General features: G+C 40.6%; 1 protein-coding gene across 2 annotated transcripts in view; it reads left to right on the top strand.

The window, feature by feature from the left end:
* LOC110021855 (auxin response factor 16-like) overlaps window positions 1–12755 on the top strand; it is a 70405-nt gene that overhangs the window by 43264 nt on the left and 14386 nt on the right. For both annotated transcript variants that reach the window (XM_020720537.1, XM_020720536.1), the window contains exons 8-11: window positions 8149–8239; window positions 8325–8489; window positions 8567–8762; window positions 9195–9333. In XM_020720537.1, coding sequence (XP_020576196.1) covers window positions 8149–8239; window positions 8325–8489; window positions 8567–8762; window positions 9195–9333 — 591 coding nt within the window. The remainder of the gene's footprint in view (window positions 1–8148; window positions 8240–8324; window positions 8490–8566; window positions 8763–9194; window positions 9334–12755) is intronic.

Raw genomic sequence — 12755 nt, 5'->3', positions numbered from 1 at the left:
TGTTTGAAACATATGGTAGTCCTATATTTTGATGTCTTGAGGGCATAGAGATGTTTTCTAGTCTTAGTTGTGGCCTGGGTTTGAACCTCAGCTGTGGCTCGGTTTGGCTCTGGCTGAGAGCTCGATTTTGCCTTGTCCTGCCCCTACTCGAGAGATGGCTTGGGTTTTGATTTTTGTTGGCCTTAGCTCCTACCCGAGAGCCTATTTTGGCGTACTGTGCTGTCCTTATTCGAGAACTGTTAGTTGGTTTTGACGGATTGGTTTGGAAGTTTATAAGGCTGCAGTTTTGATATTTGTTTGGACCTAGTTTTACTGTGATATATGTCTCGGTTTGGGCCTCGATTCTCTGGTCTTATGTTTATTCTTGCCTCTGAATCCTGGTGTGGGGTTGGCAGTGGGCATAGTGACTTCTCCCTACTACCTTTATTCGAAAACTTTGTGGGGTTTGCTCTCCTACCCGTGAGTATCATTGGCGATTGTCTGCCTTGCTTGTGTATTGCCTTGCAGCCTTTACCTGAGGGCCTATTCCTCATCTCACGGTCCCTAGCCGTGTGTTTGTAATGTGATTGAGTTAGCCTTCTCCCTTTTTGCCCTACCCGTGAGCTCACCATCGAGATTTGCTCCTCTTGCAGTCCTCACTCGTGAGACCTATTGGAGGTTGTTTGGTGTGATTTAGTCCTTGTTGGGCTTGAGCTACTTGGAAGATTGTAGGTTGGATTGAAATTATGATTATATGTTGAACTCTCTTATGTATATCAAAGATCCTTATATCGTTAGTTTGGCTTGCCTTAACGCGAGCTTCTCGTGCCTTGAGTTGCCTTGGCCGTGAGCCTCTCTTGGGCTGCCTTGACCGAAAGCCTTTGTGTTGCCTTGACCGAGAGCCTTAGTTGCTGTCCTCCTTTAGATTGATCCTGGGACCTACCTTTTCAAGTCTTTTTGTTATAAGTTTTGAGAGTTGATTCATCATTCGTTCTTTTCGATGCATGTTTTTGGTGAATCAGTCTCTTCTCTCTCTCACCCCATTTTTTGTTCTTTTTTTTCTTGTTTCTTGGTTCGGTTTTTGATACTTATGTCTGATACATAAATGTCCACGTATAGCCTTTTGTTATACATGGAACCATCAAGCAAGGTCGCAAGTAGGTCGGTTTTATTTTGGGGCTTAGGGCGGTGATGACAAAGGCACACCAAAGATAGAGCATAATGATATTTCATCCTATGACATTGGGATCCGATTCAGGAACCTATTAGAATCCGATTCAGGAACCCGGTGAGCTGTAGGATGACAGTATCATTCACCGGATCCGATTCAGTAACCCGGTGAGTTGTAGGATGACAGTATCATTCACCGACATAAGACTAGCGGGAGTTGACCGGAACCTTCTTAGGTTGTTGGTGGCCCTACGCCCGACAGCGCGATCGACTCGTGGACAATTACTTTTCAAAATTGATAAAAAAATAAATTTAATAAAAACAGATGCACCTTTTTCTAAAAGAAAAATATATTTTTCGCTACAAATAAAATTGATACAACCATTGATACAACCCCTTTTGTATGCGCATGCTAAAAATATAAATTTTAAATACATTTTAAACACTGATTGTCCACTTGTTGATTACCTGTTTGGGCTAAGGAGTACCCTCCTGAGTTAGGTTCGATAGGACACCCTTCTAGTTGAGTGGCGGACTTTATACATCCGGGTGACCGAGTAGCCTTCGACGACCCTCGAGTACTAACATATAGCTGAGCCTAGCCCCGACCCGAGTGCTTGCGGTCCCCTCTTTTCGGACTTCTTCATATGTTTTCTTGGAATTTTTGGACCAAACACCCGTGGTCTCTTTTCGGGATTTTCCCGTGTTTTTCTACGATTTTCATCGATTTGTCGATTCGTCGATTTTCTCTCATTTTTCTTATCGTGAGTCTTTTGACAATTTTTCTCGAGATTTCTGGACGACGTTTCTTTGCTTTCGTTTATACAAAGCATTTCAGCCTGCTTCCTCAAATTTTGTTGCTTGTGTCTGTTGCATCAATTACACCTAACAAAACAGTGGATCTTCCAGGTATATAGGTTTGTTTTGTATTTACAGCATGTTACTTTCTTGTAATCACTTTCCTGCTGTACCGTCTACTTTTTCTTTACACCGCATGTTGTACTGTTCTATTTACCGCATGCTCTACTGTTTGTCATGTGCTACATACTCTAATGTTATGTTGTACACTGTACAACTTCAACATGTTCCCTATAAAATGTTTAAAGAACTACAATCATAGAGCCGCTGGATTTGACATCATAACCTGACACTATAGAAACTTAAACTCGTCAGGACAAGGAACTTGGAGCTAGTGCGGTGGGCAGCACGACCATCTTCAATAACAGAACATGTCTTCCCCAACTAAACCATTCCTTCCTTAGAATTAAACAACAATCCATAGAATTTTGAGGTCGTTCACGTGATGCGACATAAATTCTCAACTTTTCTTTTAGGCATTTGTACAACTCTACTGTGCAATCTAAGCCCTAACTCGTTTTAGGATTCCGAGGTTGTCGGCCGTCACGACCTAAATCCTCACATCTTCCAGGTTGTTTGTGTGATCGTTTCATACGAATGTAAGCCGAATTAAATAAAATTGGCAGGATGAAACACTTGAATAATTTCTCCTCGAAACTGAAGTTAAACCATAGGGTAGACTGGGAAGTCACCGAGATTCTCCTCTGGATCTGTGACATCCCCTGGTTTTCTTCCTTTGAATTCTATAATAAATGTTCTAAACTTGAACCATTTCTTTTTCACACATCTTTATCTGATTTTGTTGAAAAGTCTTATTCTTTTGACCCTTTGAAGATAATATTTTCTGATTTTTATCGAGAGTATTCTTAGAAAACTACGATTATCTAAGATAAAAATTAACTATAGGAATTTGCCCCTATATGAAGCTTTTTCAAACCCAACTTAAAATAAACCTTATTTAATTTTTCATATTAAATAAAGAAATTTGTCAGCAAATAAAATGATTTCGCAGACCAAACAGACGTCATATATTTTTTAGTTTATTTGATCGAGTCTCATCCTCAAGTCTTGTATTTATCCCTCGAGATAGATACAGGATTTGAGGTAAAACGCTCTTTCATTTAAATTATAAAAAAATATGGAGTCAGTTTGATTTTTATATTTTTTTAAACTTAAATTTATATGTAAATTAAAGTGTATGTAAATTAAAGGTCCTTCCGAAGCGGGCGACGAGATTTCGATTTCGGTGACCAACAACTTTTTACGGGCAACTCCCCCAACTTTTTAGTGCCGACAATTGTGCTATGTCTGTAGTAATTCAGGTGAGGTGGATTCGGCCCATACAAAATGGGTGCTCTATGCCGCAGCTTGGAACGAGGTATTATACCAATATTATGCCTACACGATCCACGTGGCCCACAATTTCGCCGTATCCGATACAAAGCAACACAAATATGACTTCACACTCCTGTTGTCCACCTCCGTCTGACCATCTGTCTAGGGGTGATATGCAGCGCTCTTCTTAAGGACCTTTCCATGTAACTAAACAACTCTTTCTAGAAGTGACTGAGGAATACATTATCCTTATTTAATATAATCGATTCAGGTATTACGTGCACGCGAACAACTTCCCGTATGAATATCGTTGCCACTGAAACCACCGTGTAGGGGTATTGAAATGAATGAAGTGTGCATACTTGTTCAGGCCATCCATGAACTCTAGAATCACCGTAAACCCCACTGATCAGGGCAACCCCTCTATAAAATTCATGGTCACTTTCTCCCAAACCTTCTCAGGTAAGGCTAGGGGCTGTAGCAACCCTCTTGGCGCCATGGTCAAGTATGTGTGTCACTGACACACATCGCATCGTGCTATCGTGCCTTCTACATTTCTACGCATCCCCACCCCAGTAAAGCTTCGTCGATAGATGACTGCATGTCTTCTGTAACTCGTAATGTCGCCCAATTGCACTGCCGTGAAACCCTTGTAATAAATTGGGAATGTACTCCGATGTCCTCTGTAACACGAACCACCCTTGGTAAAGTGGTTACTCTCCCCTCATATAACAACTCTACTTGTATTTTCCTCAACCTTTCATCTTGCTCGCTCTCCCTTCTCGTTGCTTCCCAATAAGGACCAAATGTACCGATAAGGCTACCAACTGAGGCTCTTCCCCCTTCCTTGACAGGGCATCTTCGACTTTATTCTCCAACCCTGACGAGTACTGATTCTCGAAATCATAGCCCAACAACTTAGACAACCACCTCTGATGCTCCTCAGTCACCATCCTATTCTCTAACAGTTACTAAAAGTTCCTCTGAAGTGTTCTGAAAAGAATGTGTCGTCCCAACTGGTAGCCGACACTTCTGAATGGCAAATACAATAGCTATCAACTCCTGATCATAAATTGACTTGAGTTTTTCCCTAGCGGTGAGCCCTTGACTGAAGTAAGCAATCGACCACTAGTCCTGCATGAGTGCTGCTACCAATTCATACCCCAATGCATCTCTCTACCATAAATGGTCTACCGAAATCTGGAAGTGCTGTTACTGGTATATTAGCCTCTTTAGTTGTTCAAAGGTCTGTGTCGTGGCTTCCCCTTACTTGAAATTATCTTTCTTCTGCTGCCCCGTCAGTGGCCATGCTATTGTATTGTACCATTTCACAAATTTTCAGTAATACCATGTGAGACCTAGAAATTTCCTCAACTCCTTCAAGTTCCTGGGTAAATTCCATCCCAACATAGCCTCAGTCGTGGATGGGCCTGCAACTGCTCATGCCCTGGTCACCATATGCCCAAGGTACTCCACTATAGCCGTGCAAAAGAACATTTTTTCAAATTGGCATATAACTGGTGCTCCGTCACTTCTCCAATATTGTCCTCAGATGTTCCACATGCTATGTCTCTGTTCGACTGTAGACCAGAATGTCATCAAAGAAGACCAGATCAAATTTCTGGAGATAAGGTTGAAAATCCTATTCTTGAGGAACTGAAATGTGGCTGGACCGCTGGTGAGGCCAAAAAACATCACCAAGAACTCATAATATCCTTCATGTATTTTGAGCGTTGTCTTGTGCACATCCACTAGATTTAGCCTGATCTTGTGGTATCCCGAGTTAAGATCAATTCTTGAGAAAATGGCTGCCCCATAAAGCTCATCCAAGAACTCATCAATCACATGAATATGAAACTTATCCAACACTGTCTCCTTGCAAAATCTTCAACTACCATCTTTTTTCTTCACCAACAAGACTGGACTAGAAAAGAGACTCACACTAGGTCTCATAATTTTGGCCTCGAGCATCTCTCGGATCAACTTCTCTATCTCATTCTTCTGAACCTGAGAGTACCTATATGGTCTGATATTGATAGGAGGAATACCCTCCTTTAATGTAATAGCTTGTTCGTGCTCCGTTGGGGTTGGTAACCCGCTCGGTTGTTAAAAGTCGACTATAAACTGCTATATGAGCTGTTGGACCGCTCGCGAAAACTTTGTCAACTCTGGATCTTGAATCTCCCCAATGCTCTGCAACTCCACCAAGTTGGCTATCCCTGCTCCTTGTATCGACTTTACCGTGCTTTTGAGCGACACCATAATTTTGCATAACTAGCATCTCCTCTCAGCATCGCCTTCCCACCCTCCACTTGGAACTCCATCGTCTGGGATTTTCAATCGACCTTCATCCCCCCAAGCATTCACAACCACTTCATCCCCAAAATCACATATGTGTTGCCCAAATCTAAGGGAAGGAAGTTCTCCACCACCTGTAGGTCATGTAGTGTCAGAATCAACTTCTTACAAATCTCCCGACTTTTCTCTACTTTCTCTGTCCCCATCATGACACCTAAGCTCCATGTAGTCACCAACTCCAACCCTAGCTTCTCCACGACCTGGTTTCAGATAGAGTTCTGTGTGGCCCCGCTATCTACCAACACCACAATCGGCTGTTCATCGATCCCCCCACTTTCATGGTGTGATTCTGAGTAAATCCTACCACCGAATTGAGGGATGTCTCCATTAAATCTAAATGCAAATGCTCATCCTCCAACGCGTCATCCTTTGATTCCTCACTCTAAGTCTCCCCCTGAACTATAAGGATTTGAAGAGTGAGCTCCTTGCAACAGTGATCTGAGGTATATTTCTCGTCACATTGGTAACATAATTCTTTTGCGTTTGTATTCTGGGCTTATGCATTAGTGAGGTGCTTGAAATTTCCCCCAGGATGGACCCAAGTATTCTTCTCCTTCGGCGTCTTTCTGAAATGACATGGTCTGGGTCCTCGATGTCGTGGTTGTCAAGGCGCTCTTGTAGAATCCTCTAGTGTTTCCGCTTTTATTGGTATTTTTCACATGTTTCTTATCCTGCATCATCCGGGCGAGCTCCATCATTTTCCTCAATCCATCATTTTTCCCAATCAGAAGTCTCCACTCCCCCTCATCTCGTAGTCTTAGAGGTGCGCTCTTGGGCATTGATGATGTCTTCCTTGTTGTCCTATCGTTCGATTTTCTTCCTTTTTGACTTGATCAAGGATTCACTTATCAACCTTTGGTTATGATTTGCATCTGGAGCGATCAACATGACCTTGGATTGCATTTCCATGAGCTTTTTCATCATCTCATGCATTTCTCCTATGTTCTCGAATTCATCCTCCATTCAGTTTTCTATGAAAGAAAACTTGTCCTCCATGGTGGGGAACCATTCTTTCATTCCTGATTTGATTTGCCATACCTTTCCTTCCAGCACATCAACTTTCTTTTTTGCCACCCCTCCAAGATTTTTGCTTTGATACTAATTTGTATGATTCAGAACCAAAATCAACGAGTCAACAACAACGAAATTGTAATAAGTAAGTGGAAAAAACTTAAAAGGGGCTACACTTACAAAAATCAAAAGAAAATTATCGAAGATATAGAATGATCTACTGTTTGAGAGGTATATTGCTTTTCTCATAGCTGTAGAGGTCGTTAGGATCACTGCACGAAAAGAAAAAAAAATTGCAGCCAACACAAAACAACACATAAGAACAATCCCTTCCCTCCTTTTCCTCCTACATACTCCCCTACATCCTTTTCAAACTTTTTCTCCCCAAATCCCCTTTAATTCTTTTCTTGTATAAGTAAGCAATGGTCTCGAGGCTTCCGCCTGGGTGTTGGTATCGCGCTCAGTATCCTACGATAATCCTGTTCCTCCTAAACCGGCCACCCGTTGCTGTGGCTTGGACTGGCTTGAACCGGTTTGGCTGATTTGGAGAGAGGCGGCTCCGTATCATTTTGCCAATTAACTTCATCAAGTGGTTTGACCAATGGGCTCTACTGTAAAACGTTCACAGCTGTAGCCCGTATGTTTCTCTAATGGAATTCTTCCCATTTAAGTTATGAATCATAGGATATAGTTGATAGAGCATAATATCTTATGTAAATTAAGGTCAATTTTGATTAGTCCCCTTAGATAAACATCTACCTCAACTCATAGCTGCTGACAAAGATCATTCTGTCAGGTTGCGACTACCTCTTCTGATTAAATAAATCAAGAACTATGATAATCCATGATGATAGAATCATGAGATCTTGATCGGGTTCATCATCGTTTATAGATCATCATTTTTTAAGCACATGGTGATATATTTATAATTTTGATATTTACATTCGTTGCTATTATATGTTAAATTTAAATATTTAGCGCCTAATGATTGACCTTAATAAAAAATATTCTCTCGTTATCGAGAGGGATAATTAACCATAGGAGCTTGTGCTTATGGGAAATCTAGAATTCCGGATCTTAAAGTTCTGTTAAATGAGGGCAAAATCTTTGGGTAATGTCTTCTAACTTCTTAAACTTTGACCTAGAACCTCACAGTAAACTCCCCCATTCTCATTTCATTCTTCTTTTCGAGGGGGACCGGGGCATTTGAATTTTTGGAGCCCACAACATATAAGTATTAGCCATGTATCACAATTTTCATTCAAAAAACCTTGCGTGGACATGTTTTGATGCCTTACTTCGAGATGCGTATGTAAAGCTCTCACAGTTCAGGAGCTATCTGTATAAAGTTACCTGAACTGTCATGTAGAACTTGTTTTCTTCCTACGTTCTTTGTTGTCTATAACTTCTCAAGTATCAAGTTGATTCTATGCATAGGTCAACCAAAGAGACATCTACTGACCACTGGCTGGAGTGTATTTGTCAGCACAAAAAAACTTTTAGCTGGAGATTCCGTCGTTTTCATTCGGTATGCTAATTTACATAAATTTTGTTCTGTTTATACCAACATTCTTGAAAATTTTCAAATTATTGACTGTGATCGCTTATTGCAGAGATGAAAAATCACAACTTCTCTTGGGAATAAGGCGTGCCAAAAGGCAGCAACCAGCTTTTTCATCCTCTGTCCTCTCAAGCGATAGTATGCACATAGGAATTCTTGCTGCTGCTGCTCAGGCTGCTGCAAATAGTAGTCCATTTACAATCTTCTACAACCCAAGGTACTTCTGGTTATACCTGAGCACCTATGGTTATTAAGAACTTCATAACCTGATAAACTTTCATTTCTTTATGATAGAGCAAGCCCCTCCGAATTCATCATTCCTTTATCCAAATATAATAAGGCATTGTGCACACAAGTGTCCCTTGGCATGCGGTTCAGAATGATGTTTGAGACTGAGGAGTGCGGGGTACGACATTACATGGGAACAATCACAGGAATTAGCGACTTTGATCCTGTTCGGTGGAAAGCGTCGCAATGGCATAACATTGAGGTTAGAGTTTTTTTTTTATTTTTACCATGATTAGACTTCTTTAGCTTTTTAAAGAGAACATCATCAAAATAGTTCCTTTATAGGGTCATTTTAGTCCCAATGTCTATAAAAGAACCAACTTAGTCCACATAATCTTTTAATGGTGGCTACAATAGTCCTTCATGAGAACTATTTCAACCCATAATAAAAGTTTTTGAGGATTAATCTGACATTTTCATATATTATGGGAGTAAAAATTAGTCTAATGTACATAATCGGGGGACCATTTTGACACTTTGCTCTCTTTTTAATATCAATTCTTCCTTGAGCACTGTGTTAAAGCCGTAGTGAGGCTGGAAAGTGCTTATATGCTTACTTTACTGTGCTTTCATGCTCATAATGAACTGGCCCTAATTCTAACCTTTTGCTTGTCTCTAATTTTGCAATTATTAGGTTGGATGGGATGAATTAACAGCGGCGGATCGACCAACCCGGGTATCATTATGGGAGATTGAACCGGTTGCGACCCCATTCTACATATGCCCGCCTCCATTTTTTCGGCCTAAATTTCCTGAACAACCTGGGATGTCTGGTAATGTTTATTAATTTTAACACAAATAACGCATTCATTCTTTTCTTTTTTTTTTTGTCGTTCAAATCTTCTTCCTTTTTGACCATGCAACTTTTCAAAACTTGTAGGGCAGTCAGTTGACCATGCAACTTTTCAAAACTTGTAGGGCAGTCAGTTTGTCTTGAATTAACTCTAATTGCTGGGTATTCATTAAAGAGAAACTTTCATTTTTTTCAAATGTTTATAATGATGTTTATTCGCCTGCTTGCATTTTCTGTGTTTCTGTTGTAAATCATTCTTTTAAAGTGGACACCACCGAAGATTCGTATGCTATCGTTTTTTTTGTTTTGTAGTATTATAGTAGAGAAAATTTTAGTGTATATGAACTAAGCTAACCTTACCAGATTGATTAGGACTTGGCTAATGCTAATTAAACAAAATTGTGGTTGGTCCGCTTGTGGAGGTTTGAGCATCACGCTTCTATGCTACAAGTTCGTTGTGGAGTTATTAGAATTTTTATGTTACCATATTAAAATTATTTTTAATATTTATTTTAGAGCACTTTGGTTTTCATTATTATAAATTAATTTAATTATGAAGGATATTCTTCTTTGTAGTAAATTTTTATTATTCTTTTATCTTGCCTTCATATAATAATTTTGTATATTATCATTAATATGGATAAAATAAAGATCTTTTTTCGATTATGTCGATAAGGTATTAGAAGCAATGCTGTGAGTTGTCTTTGTTATGAAAAACGACGGCAATAAAGCGAAAAATGGAACGAAAAAAATTGTACGCAGAAAAAAACACCAGAGCGACACTCAAATTTACGTGGTTCGGCAAATTTGCCTACGTCCACGGAGCTGCAGAGGATTTTACTACTTCGAGGAATTACACCGTCGAGTGCTTCGACGTTTACAAGAAAATCTTTATTTTTTTCTCTCCCTTCCTCTCTCTCTCTCTCTCTTCCTTTCTTTCTCTTAGCTCTCAAGAGGACTTGACTTGGTCTTGCTTGGCTTTGCTTGGCTTGGCTTCTTCTTTAAGCTGAAAGAGACTATTTATAGAAATCATGAGAGCGATAGGTGAGAGGTAGGTGAGCGGTAGGTGGGATGTGGTAGGTGGGATGTAGGTGAGATTCTTAATTAGGAAACTAATTAAATTTCGGTGGACCGGGTTTTCACATCATCCAACAATTCTTCCACTTGGAGATTGGGACACTGACCGCATCTGGTTGCGTCATCTACTTGTTGTATCGACCTTTTCCTCAAACATGATATCCTCCACCTCTGCAACTCGAAGCCCCTGTCTTCATGCCAGAAGACCAGCTGAAGTCGAGCACAACTTCAGCTTCTCACGAGTAACACCCTCAGTTGACATATCACCGTCAACGTAGCCTTGTACCACCAAGCTCTTTCTTGGGTTACTCATATATCTGTTTACAACTCTCATTGCATGAGCAATATCCTGCCCCTGCTGAAAGCCCTTTTCAACAAGTCCAACCTTGTACCTCTTACTACCACCAAACACAGTCTTCACCCGGTACACCCATTTGTTGTGCAATGCCTTCTTCATTGGTGGAAGTTCTGCCAGCTCCAAGTCTGATTCTCTGGCAGGGAATCCGTCTCCTTCTTGGTCAGCTCCCACTTGCTCGAATTCTTATCTTGCAAGATTTCTTCATAACTTTGTGTTTCTCTATCATTTGTCTGTACAAAGTCTGGTTTTCATGCCTTTGGCACTGACACTTTTCAGGAAATTGGCATTTTTCTAGAAATTGGCATTTGTCTACTTCCCCATAATGCACCTCTGACTCATGTGTCCTTGCCTAAGTAAACTTGTAGTCATATATAGTGTGTCATTTTTCTTACCCCGAGTCATTACTAATGCTCCTTTAGTAACCTTCCAGGTGCTATCTGAGAACACCACTGAATGACCACCCTCATTGAACTGCCCAACAGAGATGAGGTTTTTCTTCAACTCAGGAACGTGTCTGATCTTTTACAAAGTCCATTTGCTCTTGTTAGGGAGTTCAATATCAATATCTCCCATCCCTACCACGTCCAGAGCTTTTCCATCAGCCAGATGTACCTTCCCAAAGTTACCTGCAACATAATTTCGCGTTAACTCCCGACGAGAAGATGTATGGAAGGAAGCCCCCGAATCCAATATCCAGTCACCAACAGAATTGTGAACTGCCACAAATAGTGCATCCTGTATTTCTTCAGTTACAACATTAGCATCATCATTCTCCTTCTTTTTAGGATTCCTGCAGTTTCTTTTTATGTGGCTAGCCTTGCCACAATTTCAGCAGGTTGACTGCTGACCTGACTTTGATTTTAATCTTCCACGGTTTGAGATTCTGTCTTGTGATCTCCCTCTGGAATCAACAATCAGTATTGAATTCGAACCCGAGGTCTCTCCAGAATCTTTCCTGCGCACTTCCTCAGTCAAAATCAAATTACGAATATCATCATATTTCAGCTTAGATTTACATGCATAACTGCTAACTGTCATCCTCATGGCTTCCCAGCTATTTGACAATTATGCCAACAATATCAGTGCACGTATCTCATCATCAAAATCAATTTCAACAGACGACAACTGATTTGTGATAGTGTTGAAATCATTCAGGTGTTGAACAACAGACACACATTCCGCCATCTTCATGTTGAATAACTTTTTCATTAGATGCACCTTGTTATTCGTCGATGACTTTTCATACATATCTGATAAAGCCTTCATGAGATCTGCAGTAGTCCTCTCTTTGATGACGTTGTAGGCAACCGATCTCGACAGGGTTAATCGTATAACCCCCAAAACTTGTCGATCCAACAGATTTCATTCCGCCTCGTCCATCTTTTCTGGTCGCTTTCCCGATAACGGATGATTAAGTTTCTTCTCATAGAGGTAGTCCTCTATCTGCATCCTCCTTTAAGCAAAATTTGTGTCATTGAACTTCTCGGTCCCCGATATCATCACTTCGTCTCCGTCCATCGTTCTTTCTTAGATTCGAACTTAAGGCTCTGATACCAGTTGTTACAGTTGTTATGAAAAACGACGGCAATAAAGCGAAAAATGGAAAGAAAAAAATTGCACGTAGAAAAAAACACTAGAGCGACACAGATTTACGTGGTTCGACAAATTTGCCTACGTCCACGGAGCTGTAGAGGATTTTACTACTTTGAGGAATTACATCGTCGAGCGCCTCAAGGTTTACAAGAAAATCTCTATTTTCTTCTCTCCCTTCCTCTCTCTCTCTCTCTCTTCCTTTCTTTCTCTTAGCTCTGAAGAGGACTTGGCTTTGTCTTTGCTTGGCTTGCTTAGCTTTGCTTGGCTTGACTTCTCCTTTAAGCCGAAAGAGACTATTTATAGAAACAATGAGAGCGGTAGGTGGGAGTTAGATGAGCGGTGTCGGCGCTTAAAAGGGGAAAAGAGTTTAATGT

Source organism: Phalaenopsis equestris, unplaced genomic scaffold, assembly GCF_001263595.1.
Source record: "Phalaenopsis equestris unplaced genomic scaffold, ASM126359v1 Scaffold000150, whole genome shotgun sequence".
NCBI classification, from domain to species: Eukaryota; Viridiplantae; Streptophyta; class Magnoliopsida; order Asparagales; family Orchidaceae; genus Phalaenopsis; species Phalaenopsis equestris.
The sequence above is the reverse complement of the archived record's forward strand: the minus strand, read 5'-3'. Positions and strand labels throughout refer to the sequence as shown.